The 12,753-nt window shown below is 44.8% G+C and overlaps 1 protein-coding gene across 4 annotated transcripts in view; it reads left to right on the top strand.

Moving 5' to 3' along the window:
• The window catches only part of HERC2 (HECT and RLD domain containing E3 ubiquitin protein ligase 2), a 231,499-nt gene that overhangs the window by 99,132 nt on the left and 119,614 nt on the right, over nt 1-12,753 (top strand). For 3 of the 4 annotated variants that reach the window (XM_032636780.1, XM_032636779.1, XM_032636777.1), the window contains 10 exons: nt 21-157; nt 269-420; nt 1,083-1,274; nt 6,227-6,414; nt 7,526-7,718; nt 9,042-9,224; nt 11,098-11,279; nt 11,810-11,957; nt 12,038-12,234; nt 12,474-12,704. In XM_032636780.1, the coding sequence (XP_032492671.1) occupies nt 21-157; nt 269-420; nt 1,083-1,274; nt 6,227-6,414; nt 7,526-7,718; nt 9,042-9,224; nt 11,098-11,279; nt 11,810-11,957; nt 12,038-12,234; nt 12,474-12,704 (1,803 nt within the window). The remainder of the gene's footprint in view (nt 1-20; nt 158-268; nt 421-1,082; nt 1,275-6,226; nt 6,415-7,525; nt 7,719-9,041; nt 9,225-11,097; nt 11,280-11,809; nt 11,958-12,037; nt 12,235-12,473; nt 12,705-12,753) is intronic. The other variant, XM_032636778.1, reaches the window with a different exon arrangement.

Below are 12,753 nucleotides of genomic sequence, written 5' to 3'. Positions count from 1 at the left end.
TATGCATTGATGTTTTGCAGTTGGAGAGAGCAGAGGTTCGCCTGGAAGGGATAGATACAATTTTAAAACTGGCAGCCAAAAATTTCTTACTTCCGTCTGTGCAGTATGCTATGTTCTGTGGATGGCAAAGACTTATTCCAGAGGGGATTGATATAGGGTAAGACTTTATAATATTTTTTTCTTAATTAAGGGAAGCTGTGACAACAAAGCATTGTTTTATTGAAGCCTGGCAGTATTCTGAGTAAAATTCTTCATCTTTGTTTGAAAGGGAACCCCTTACTGATTGTTTAAAGGATGTTGATTTGATCCCACCTTTTAATCGGATGCTGCTTGAAGTAACTTTTGGCAAGCTGTATGCTTGGGCTGTTCAGAATATTCGAAATGTTTTGATGGATGCAAATAACAAGTTTAAAGAACTTGGTGAGTTAAAAATCTGACAGTTAAAAGGCTGTATTAAAATTGCTGTTGATGTCAATGATCACATCAGCATTATTCCATAGTTTGGCTCTTTATTATATATTCTGGAAACTTGCAAATTCTTATTGCTTTGAAGACTTTAATAACTTTGTGCATTAGAATGATAATCTAAGCTGCTTTAAGTTTTCTCAAATTCTAAACAAAACTTTCAAAATTTGGCAGAAGGTACAATCTTGTAGTATCCTAATATAAAGCTTTTGCATTTTAACATTTTCATGTGTATCACTTACACAATCTGTCCTAGAATGTGTATCCTATATTAATACATAATTTCCTGGACAGTTTGAGCATCTACAAAGAAGTGGTAGGATTGGTTTTGTGGAAGAGAAGTGAAATATCTCTCTTACATTTGACATGAAATGAGTAAGCCACCAGGGATATTTAGAAGAGCAGTGTGATACATTTTGTAGACAGATGAAGATAGCTGTATGTGGAGTGATGGTGGTATGATTATTGCAAAGCAATACAGAGCTGCCCGATGTCCACACTCTATGGATATCTGATGAAAAAGACAGACTTATAAAAAAAATTGTTAATGCTTTCTTCATCGTGTATGTTTTTGTATCCACGCACAAGAAATTTATGTAGGTGCCAATGCTTTTTAGGTATCCAGCCTGTCCCCCTGCAAACCATCACAAATGAGAACCCGTCGGGACCCAGCCTGGGGACAACCCCACAAGCACGCTTTCTCCTGGTAATGCTCAGCACGCTCACCCTGCAGCACGGTGCCCACAACCTGAGCCTCCTGCTGAACTCCGGCATGCTCGCTCTCACACAGACAGCACTTCGGCTCATCGGTGGGTTGGCATCGCCCTAAGTCCTTTGTGAAAATGCCACGGTTTTGCCTTGATCTCTCTCTCTTTTTATAAACTTTTTTTTTTATTGTGGTAAAATACAAATAACATAAAATTTACTATTCTAAGTACTTTTAAGTTTATAACTCATTGTTATCAGTAAGCACATCCACAGTGTTGTGCAAGCCTTAATACTATCTAGTTCCATAACTTTTCATCACCCCAAATGCAAACCCATATCCATTTAGCAGTGACTCCTGAATTCCCACTCCCCCAGCTGTTGGCAACAACAAGTCTGCTTTCTGTCTCTGTGGACTTGCTCCTTCTGGATATTTCATACAAATGAAATCATACAATTTTAGCCTTTTGTATCTGGCTTATTTCATTTAGCATGTATCAGTACTTCATTTCTTTCTATGGCTGAAAACTGTTATATGAATATACTGTGTTTTATTTATCCATTCATCCATTGATGGACATTGGCTTGTATCTGCCTTTTGGCCATGGTGAGTGGTGCTGCTAGGAACATTTGTGTACAAGTTTTTGTTTGCACACCTGTTACCAGTCCTTTTGTCATATACTTAGGAGTGGAATTGCAGGGTCATATGGTAATCCTATGTTCAGCTTGCTCAGGAACTGTCAAACTATTCCACAGCACTATACCATTTTACATTCCCACCAGCAATGGGCCAGGAGTTTCAGTTTCTCCGTGTCCTTGCCAACACTAGTTATTTTCTGGTTTTTTTTTTTTTTTTTTGAATTAAGGCTACCCTACTTGGTGTGAAGTGGTATTTCATTGTGGTTTGTTTTACACTTCACTAATGTTGAATGATGTTGAGCCTCTTTACCTGTGCTTGTTGTATATCTAGGAGAAACGTCTGTTCACGTCCTTTGCCCATTTTAAAATTGGGTTGTTTGTGTTTTGAGTTGTCTGGGTCCTTTACATATTCTGGATACTAGATTGTTATCAGTTATGTGGTTTGAAGACTTTTTTTTCCTAGTCTGGGTTTTGTTTTTCTTTGGTGCCCAGAAATTTTAAAATTTGATTAAGTCTAATTTATCTGTTATTCTTTTGTTGCTTGTGCTTTTGATTTCATGTTTAAGAAATCATTGCCAAATCCAAGGTCAAGAGGATTACCCATTATGTTTTCTTCCTTAAGTCTTATATTTAGATCTTTGATCCATTTTAAGGTAGTTTCTTAATATGGTGTGGGGTAAGGGTTCACTTTATTTCTTTTGGTTATCCAGTTGTTCCAGTATCATCTGTTGGAAAGATTCTTCTTTTCTCAAGTTCTTAGCACCCTTGTCAAAAATCATTTGACTATAGATACTTAAGTTTGTTTCTAGACTCTCAGTTCTGCTCTGTTGGTCTCTGTGTCGGTCATTAACGCCAGTCCCACACTGTTTTGAACACTGTAGCTTTGTGGTAAGTTTTGAAATCGATAAGTCCTTCAACTTTGTTTTTCTTTCTCAAGATTACTTTGGGTCCCTTGCATTTCCATATGACTTTCAGGTCTGGCTTTCCCATGTCTGCAAAAAAGGCCATTGGGGTTTTGTAGGGATTGTATTGAATCTGTAGATCCTGTTGGGGAGTACTGCCATCTTCACAATATTAAGTCTTTCATTCCATAAATATGAGATAGCTTTATATTTATTTAGGTCTTCTTTCGTTTCTTTGAGCAGTATTTTATAGTTTTATTGTTATCAGGGTAATGCTGGTACCTCATAGAGTGAGTTAGGAAGTAGTTTCCTCCTATTCTGTCTTTGAAAGGGTTAGAGAATTGGTGTTAGTTCTCTTTTAAATGTTTGGTAGAATTCACCAGTAAAGCCATCTTGCCCTGGGTTTTTGTTGTTGTTGAGAGCTTTTTGGTTACTGATTCAACTCTTCACTTGTTTTAGGTCTATTCACATTTTCTATTTGTTCTTGAGGCAGGTAATTTCTATGTTTTTAGGAATTTATCCATTTCATCTAGGTTAGCTAATTTATTGGTGTACAGTTGTTCACAGTGTGGTCATAATTCTCTTTATTTCTATAGGATCAGTAGCAATGTCCCCACTTTTTCTTTCTGGTTTTAGTGATTTGCATCTTCTCTCTTTTTTTTTTTTTAGTTAATCTACCTAAAAGTGTCAATTTTATTGATGACATTTTTCAAAAAAACAACTTTTGGTTTTGTTGATTCTGTTGTTTTTCTATTTATCTCTGCTCTAATCTTTATTATTTCCTTCTTTTTAACTTTGGGTTTACTTTGTTCTTGTTTTTCCAATTCCTCCAGGTGTAGTTAAGTTATTAATTTGAGATCTTCTTTTTTTACTGTGTGCATTTATAGATTTAAATTTCCCCCTTAGCACTGATTTTGCTGCATCTCATAAGCTTTGGTATGTTGTGTTTTTGTTTTCATTTGTCTCAAAGCATTAATTTCTCTTGTGATTTTTGTTTCTTTGGCTGGTTGTTTAAGTGTGTGTTATTTAATTTCCACATATTTGTGTATTTTCCAGTTTTCCTTCTGTTGTTAATTCCTAGTTTCATTCCATTGTGGTCTAAGAAGATAATTTATATGATTTTACTTATTTCAATTCATTATTTTTTTCTTTTTTTTTCTTTTTGCGGTACGTGGGCTTCTCACTGTTGTGGCCTCCCCCGTTGCGGAGCACAGGCTCTGGACGCGCAGGCTCAGTGGCCATGGCTCACGGGCCCAACCGCTCCACAGCATGTGGGAACTTCCCAGACCAGGGCATGAACCCGTGTCCCCTGCATCGGCAGGCGGACTCTCAGCCACTGCGCCACCAGGGAAGCCCCTATTTCAATTTATTGAGACTTGTGTTGTGGCCTAACATACTGCTTCTCCTGGAGGGTGTTGTTCTCTTTGTTCTTGAGAAGAGTGTGTCTTCTGCTCTTTTTGTGTAGAATGTCTCTACATGTCTGTTAGATCTGATTGGTTTATAATGTTGTTCTTTGCCTGAAATTTTGAGATACTACAGGGCCAGTATTCCAAGTCCAAATGAAAGAGCAAGGCTTTCCTAAGCTCTTTGATTTTGTCAGTCTTTGTGCCCACACGACCCATTCAGAAATATGCACCATACTGTCAGTCAACATCTGATTTCTGCAGACCTCATTAACAACTAAAAATTGTTTTTAAAAATCTTGAAAGTGTATTTCCATCTAGAAATTGCCTTTCTTTTTCTGTTGTCTTCCTTTTTTCCAGAGACTCCAGTAGGTAAAAATCATAGCACAAATCATTAATTATGGGGGCTTCCTCTGTTAACAGTACTCAAGAGTTTAAATTCCAATCTGACTACTGGCTGCAAAAAGCCAGGGAGTTGTGTCCAATGAATACATATCTATCTTTGTTGCTTTCTCTGATCAAGGTGATTTCTCTTTCATACAAGAAATTATAAGCATATGTTTTATATTAATTTTTATGTATACTTCTACATAGTAAAACAGCAGCAAATTCAGCATTTAGAGGGTTAACATTACAGCTGCCAGGGGAGATCCCAGATGGAATGCAGCCCCTGCCCCTTCTGGGGCCTCACAGAGGCACTGCCAGGCTGAGGAAAAGACTATTTTCCCTCCAGTTTATCTAAAGCTTTTACTCCAGACCTGGGAATTGAATAACCTTTTTTTCTCCCTCTTGGAGGAGAGTGGAACACAAACTTTACTTTTTTAACCCACCCAAGCCCATTTTTGGGAATGTTTGGGGCACTTTTCCTCTTACGTGGAGACAGAACAAAGACCACAGGGTTACCAGGGATGTGCTTTCCCCTCCCTCAGTCCAAGCAAGCTGGCTGCTGGGGTTGAATTTACTGTTTTCAAATACATTGGTAAATTTTATTTCTCACAGCTGACAGGTCAGCTTCTGTTTTATATTATGGGTGGTTGCATGGCCACCAGGGACCAAATATTCATCATGTCCCATCCCTTCATTCTTCCTTGTACCGAACAATGCTTTTGCAATATCTCAGTGACTCAGGGTTGTTCTAGAGAATCCCATTGCTGTCATCCCTGTGTCAGGGTCCCCAAGACCACCCCCAGTTTTAATGATTTGCTAGCAGGCCTCACAATACTCCAGATATAGTCATACTTAGGGCTAAAGTTTATTACAGTGAAAGAATAGAAAGCAAAATCAACGATGGCATATGGGCAAAGTCTGGGAGAAACAAGTCCTCTCCCAGTGGAGACCCACAGGGTGCACTTAGTTCCCCCAGCAAAGAGTTGTGACCACACATGTGAAGTGTTGTCGTCACATGCAAAGTGTGGAGACTCGTGCCCTGTGCTTTCACTGGGGCAGGTCATGCAGGCATCTCTGCCTGGCACTTGAGTAAGTTTCAGGTCCCCCAGAAGGAAGCAGGTTTCAGCAGAGACCATGTTGTTTGTGCAAACAGTTTAGGCACAGGGATGCATTCTTGGCAGTGAGGGGATGGTGGGAGCCCTCACGAAATCCAGGTTCCCAGAGGCCAGCTGATGGCTGACTTGCAAACAGGCTGTCTAGGGACAGCAGTATCAGGCCTGCTCTGTCAGCTCTTTTCTTTACAGTACCATAATTAAAGTTTGTTAATTTCTCACACGGTTAAACATTTAGGTGGTTATTTTTTGTTTTTCTGTTCTAATAAAAATATGAGTGATGAGTGTCTCTCTAATAACTTAAAATCATTTTGTTTTTTGGAGTGGGGCATAACTCCTAGAAATAGAGTAAATGTCTTTCCTGAGAATTTTTATATCTTTTACATCTTCTGATACATATTTATATATTTTGTCCTCCACTTAACCTTTTTAAAAATTTTAGTTCTCATCAGTAAATTTTTCATGGTATTTGTTGTATAGGTAGAAAAATATACTACGGATTCTTTAAAATTATTATCTTCATTAATATGTAACACGTAAAAAAAAACATATATCAAGATTAGGAAATTGTAACTACTCATTGGCTCATCTGCTGTTTTTGATGCTCTAATAGGCCCTAGTTGTGATAATGTTGAAGAAGATATGAACTCTTCCGCCCGAGGAGCTTCTGCCACAGTTTTGGAAGAGACACGGAAAGAAACAGCCCCGGTACAGCTCCCAGTTTCAGGGCCAGAGCTGGCCGCCATGATGAAGATTGGAACCAGGGTCATGAGAGGCGTGGACTGGAAATGGGGTGATCAGGTACTTAGAGATTTGACTTAAACACGTTAGCCATATACGTTAGTCACCTTCTGCACATCCTGACTTGCATGCTGTGAGTAGGTGGAGACTGGAATAAATACCTACCTCATTCAAGGACATGTGTGATTGACAGGTGATGTAGTTGTTGATTTCCGGGCAGGTGAATAGAATCTCAAAACCAGTAGAGAGTAGCGGCGGCCTGCTTTAGGGCCCTTGAACAGGATCAAGTCTATGAGGAGTGGCGACTCTTTTCAGGAAACTCCTGGCATAGGCGCGACTTGAGGTGCAGCCCAGAACAAGTGTGAGAGGGGGCAGGAGAGGGTAATCCTCACCTGAATAGTCATGTCGGGAAAGCTCTGACACCGCCTCTGTGAGCTCATGGCCGTGTGCCGGTAAGGCGTGCTGACCCAGTGGCTACAAGCACCTGCTTGGGTGGTGCCCATCTTTCTACTTCTCCCCCAGCACTTTGCTCCTGTGTCTCTGTCAGGTCGCCCCAAGTAGAGGTCGGGAGCTGGGCTCTGCGCCGGTGCTGGAGCCACTAGCTGAGGACAGCGCTCACCCTTCTGTGACATGGAGTGTTCTTGTCATGTCCAGGTTTTCTCAGCCTCACTCTTAAGCACATGCCTCTTGAGAATCATCTCAGAGATCAGAGTGACTGGAACAGCTAGCAGCATCCTAAAAACAGCTTCTCCTCATAGAAATGAGAGGTAGAGGTTCACTCTAAGATCTGGGGGAAAACTGAAGAACGAGAGGCAACGAGGAGATACTGGTGCTTGTTGGAGGTTCCTGACCTTGTGAAGCCCCAGGAGGGGTTGAGGGGCCAAGGAGCAGGGTGGCAGGACCAGGCTGGGAAGTCTGGTCTCTGCACTGGCTTAGAGAGCATGCTAATTGAGGTGGTGCTTTCCCCGCTCACCTCTTCGGTAAAGGCGTGCGAGCAGGTTCGTGCTGGTGTTCACTTTACAGTGATGATGTGAGCTGGGCATGTAGGTGGGTTTGGAGCCCCCTGTGGACTCGGGGGCTGTGTCCATTGCTGCAGCCACCTTCACAGGCAGTGTTCCTGTGATAGACAGGCCCGCACACCATTAACCCGTCTCTGCTTTGGCTTCCTCAGGACGGACCTCCTCCTGGCCTCGGCCGCGTGATTGGTGAACTTGGAGAGGATGGCTGGATCAGGGTCCAGTGGGACACAGGCAGCACCAACTCTTACAGGATGGGGAAGGAGGGGAAGTACGACCTGAAGTTGGCGGAGCTTCCGGCCTCTACGCAGCCCTCGGCAGATGACTCGGACACGGAGGATGACTCCGGTGGGTGCCCGGGGGACCTGGCAAGCTGTGTGTTGGCTGCCCGTCCTTTCATCTGGGAGTGAGAGAGGTGCTCTGTAGGTCAGGCTTTCCCGGAAGGTCTAGTTGACAGGCCCCGGGTGATTTCTGAGGGACTTGACTCCCCATTTCGCCTCGGAGACAGTGGGGGGCGGCGGGGTGAGGCAGTGGGGGGCTTGCTGTGTCCTCTCCCCTGGTGGGCCTCCTGGTGTCCCTGAGCCTGTTCCTGGAGTTGCGGGCATTGCCTCACCGTGCCCTGAGCATGTGTTCTTCCTTCTTTCACCTTCCCCCCCCGAGGCCCTTCCCTCAGAATGTGGCACATAATGTGGAGTTAGTCAGTACTTTACTGCCTTAGAGAAAGTGAGGGTGAGAACTTAGAGTGACCTCAGAAAGTTAACCCTGTAAGGAGAGGTAAGGCTGTGGGAGGAGGGCTCCATGACATTTTTTGAGACGCATCTGAAAGACCCCGGGATGCCGATCTTGGCGAGACGGTCTAGGAGGCTGGCACTGATTCTTGGGGCTCAGGTGTCTGCTGTATGCATAGCATGGCAGGCTCCCAAGGTCACTCTTACGGTTAGGAGAGGAGACCCAAGAGGCTGAGCTCGCTAGAGAAGGGGTGGCGTGGAAGGTGGCAGAGGCTGTGTTCTGTGCCCATCGCATGTGCAGGCTGCTCCGTGCATGTCAGTTATAAATGGATGACCCCTGTCTTGGGCATATTAGGAGTAGTGTGCGGGAAGCTGTGTGGCCCTGCCTAGATAGTTGGTGCTGGTTTGTTATCACTGTATCTGACAGTGTCCAGGCCAGGTGTCCCTCCTCCCAGCTCTCTGCCTGGGGGCTTCGCTTGTGAAGTTGGGCCCTGAGCAGGGCAGGCCAAGTGACAGAGAGGTGGCCCAGTTGTGTCTTCCTCATCCAGAGGCCGATGGCCTGGGCGTGTGAGCACCAGGCTCCGCCTCCTTGGAGGCGGCCACCTCATCTTCGGCGGGGCATAGCCAACTCATCAGCAGCCGACTTTCGACATTTGATAAGTTGGATCCTTGAAATCATTTTAGTGCTTCTGAGCTGTATGCTGAGATTGCTTTAAAAAATTTAACTGTAATTTAAAAGGCTTGTTTCCTTTGAGTAAGGTGGGGCCAGAGCTGATTAGGGTGAGCACTTGTGCATCCTGAATTCCATCTTTAATTGCAAAGAGCTGCTTCCCTTTCCACAGTAAGAAAAGAAGAATGTGATACTAAATCCCTTAAGTTACATGCAGGGACATTTTCCAGTTTATTTGGGAGTATAGTTCCTTATTTTGATTCTTTTTTTCAGAAGCTGAACAAATTCAAAGGAACATTCACCCCACTGCAGTGATGCTTACCAGCACTGTTAATTTACTGCAGACTCTTTGTCTTTCTGCTGGAGTCCATGCTGAAGTGATGCAGAGCGAAGCCGTCAAGACTCTGTGTGGGCTGCTGCGAATGTTGGTGGAGAGTGGAACGACAGACAAGACATGTATGCAGTGGACAGTTGTGGACCACAGAGTCAGAAGTGGGCTGTGGATTTGTCATGTGTTTGTGTGTGTGTGTGCATGTGGGGGTGTTGTGTGGGTGGGTGTGTCAGTGTCATAGGGCCGCTGCTGTAACGAATTACCACAGACATGATGTATTAGGTTGCTTGAGCTGCCACATCAAAGTACCACAGTCTGGCAGCCTCAGTAACAGAATATATTTCTTCACAGTTCTGGAGGCTAGAAGTTCAAGATAAAGGTGTCAGCCGGGCAAGTTCCTCCTGAGGACTGTGAGGGCAGGAAGGATCTGTTCCAGGCTCTCCCCTAATTTCTGACGGTTTGCTGGCAATCTTTGGCATTGCTTGGCTTGTAGATCTCTGCCCTCATTTTCACATGGCATTCTCCCTGTGTGTGTCTGTCTCCAAATTTCCCCTTTTTATAAGGACATCAGTTACATTGGATTAAGGACGCACCCTAATCTAGTTTAACCTCATCTAAACCAATCACATCTGCCATGGCCCTGTTTCCAAATAAGGTCCCATTCTGAGATAGTAGGACCGAACACAGTTCAACCCTTCACAGTGGGTTAAAGCAACAACTTCATTCTCTCAGAATCCTGGATACCAGAAGTCCAAAATCAAGGTGCCGTCAGGCCTGTGCCCCCTCCCAACGCTCCAGGGGAGGGCCCCTCGTTTTCTCTTTGAGCTTTGGTAGCTCCAGTGTTCCTTGGCTTGTGGCCATATCGTTCCAGTTTCTGTCTCATCTTCACTTGGATGCCTCCTCTGTTCTTTTCTGCCTCTTGTAAGGGCTTTCATTGGATTTGGGGTTCACCCTAATGCAGTATAATGTCATCTCAATCCTTACCTTACTTATATCTGTGAAGAGTTTATTTCCAAATAAGGTCACGTCTGAGGTTCTGGGTGAATATGAATTTTGGGGGATACAATTCAGCCTACAAAAGTGTTCTGAGTATGTGAATGTGAGTATGTGTAAGTGGGGGAGAAGTTGAGGAAGTGAGTGGAGCAAACGTGTGTGTGTACACGTGAGTGTGAGTTTGAGTGAGACTGAGTGTGGATGTGGATGTGTGTAATTGGGTATTGGGTATGTGCGAGTGAGTGTGAGTGGCCGTGAGAGTGCGTACCTGAGACGTGCTGGGGTGCGAGTGCCTGTGCATGTGTGTGGGTGTGGAGTATGGGAGAGAGCATGTCTGAAGGGTGGTGTCCCTGGAGGCCTGGAGGCCTGGAGAACAGGACGGCTGGTCCGTGGGAGCTGGGGAAGGGAAGCTGGTCCGGGATCTGAGCAGGTCACGTGGCGTGACCCCACCTCAGGGCCTCTGCCAGCCAGGAGGGCTCGGAAGCCCCAGGTGTCCGCTAGTGGAGACCCCGGGAGGAGCAGATAGGGTCATGCTCTTGGCAGAGTCAAGCCGGGTAAACTAAACCCTGTGAAAACCTCTTATTCTCATTCTACGATGGTAACCTTCTTAAACTTGGATTGGAAATTTATGATGCAGATCAAATATAAACAAGCTCCTGGGGGATATTTAAAACATGTGAAATTTACAACCTATACCAGATGTCCTCCCACAGATAACTGCTATTGAATTGTGAATTGTTTTCCTACTGCTTAGAGACAGTAAGTAGATGAAATTCCTTAGGGAGTTTGAGTTGCTCCGTGTACCTTAGAGATTTTTAAAATGTACAGTGTTCCTTGAGCCAAGTCGCAGGTCCTCCTGTTGCTCTCACTTAGAATAATTGAAACTGTAATATATTTGGAAAGGAGCTTATTATTGAAAGTAATGTGATGTAGGTAAGTTAAAAGTTGTACTGGGCATTTATTTCTGGAAATGGGGTACCAAGCTGGTCTGTCTTGCTCTGGCAGCCTCCCCCAGCAGGCTGGTGAGCCGGGAGCAGCACAGGAGCTGGTGCACCCTGGGCTTCGTGCGCAGCATCGCCCTCACACCGCACATGTGCGCCGCCCTCAGCTCCCCGCCCTGGATCGCGCTGCTCACGAAGGTCGTGGAGGGACACGCGCCTTTCACCGCCGCCTCGCTGCAGCGGCAGGTAACTGTGCTGCCAGACTGATCCCCGCTTAGCGTGAGTTTTGGGACTGTGGGAGCCCCATCAGAGGTGGCATTGAGCTGGCCGTTGTCATTAGGTGCCTGAGGGCAGAAAAGAACTGGAACTAACACAGTAGATTTTCTAGAGTTCAGAGGCTGAGGAAGTTGATTATTTTAAAATTGATTCAGTTGTTAAGCCTTAGTTGACTTGCTTTTCTGTGAAGTGATAAATCCTACCAGCTGCTGTGATCTGCTTCATGGGAGTTGTGGTATAATTGTCTTGAGAAGAATTAAACTAAAAGGAATTATTTTTTAATTAAATGAATATCTGCATGTGTAATGTAGCTTATTTTTTAACCTCTGATAATCCATATCACTAATCAACTTGGATGTAATTATCTTGCTGTAGAATCATGAATATTAGAATTTTCACATGATTAATTGTGTTACAGGAACAAAAAATAAAGTAAAACCTCCTAATCTGTCAGACAGTGGCTTTCTTTAATGCTCGCTGTTTTCAACTGCCCGTGTCAGATCTTAGCTGTACATTTACTGCAAGCAGTACTTCCGTCGTGGGACAAGACGGAAAGGGCAAGGGACATGGAGTGCCTTGTGGAGAAGCTGTTTGGTTTCCTGGGGCGCTTGCTCACCACCTGCTCTTCAGATGTCCCGTTCCTCAGAGGTGGGCAGCTCTCCCCCTTACCGGTGTCCTGGGTAAGCGAGCAGGGCGTCATGAGGCCCTCCTTCGCGTGTTTCCTGCAGAATCCACGCTGAGGAGGCGGAGGGCCCGGCCGCAGGCCTCCCTGACTGCCACACACAGCAGCACGTTGGCGGAGGAGGTGGTGGCGCTGCTCCGCACCCTGCACTCCCTGGGCCAGTGGAACGGACTCATCAACAAGTACATCAACTCGCAGCTGCACTCCGTCACCGCCGGCTGCGCGGGAAAGCCGGCAGAGGGGGTGGGTGCCGCACTGCCTTTTCACAGCTGCTAGTTTTTCTCTGTAGAATGCTGATTTAACTTTCAAATTACCTTTTTAAATGCTGTGTATTTTGTTCAAGGATGTATTTTAAAATATTTTTTACTGGAAAAAGTTATTGAGGAAACTAACATAAAAGTGAATTCGGCTTAATTGCAAGTGTGTAGGAGACAGGCAGCCCCTGGGCTCTCGTCTACAAGCTTGCTGTCTGTCTGCATTAGGCTCTGTTAGAGGACTACTTTCCTGACTCTGAGACCCCTGAGGTGGGGGGCCTCATGGCAGTCCTGGCTGTGATTGGAGGCATTGACGGTCGGTTGCGACTAGGGGGACAAGTCATGCATGATGAGTTTGGAGAAGGCACCGTGACTCGCATCACCCCGAAGGGCAAAATCACCGTGCAGTTCTCCGACATGCGGACGTGTCGCGTTTGCCCACTGAATCAGCTGAAGCCAGTAGGTGAACTTGTGTTTGGGTTACTAGGTAATGAGGCAAAGGGGTTTT

Source organism: Phocoena sinus, chromosome 7 (assembly GCF_008692025.1).
Source record: "Phocoena sinus isolate mPhoSin1 chromosome 7, mPhoSin1.pri, whole genome shotgun sequence".
NCBI lineage: Eukaryota > Metazoa > Chordata > Mammalia > Artiodactyla > Phocoenidae > Phocoena > Phocoena sinus.
Note: the sequence above shows the minus strand (reverse complement) of the source record. Positions and strands in the feature narration are given on the sequence as shown.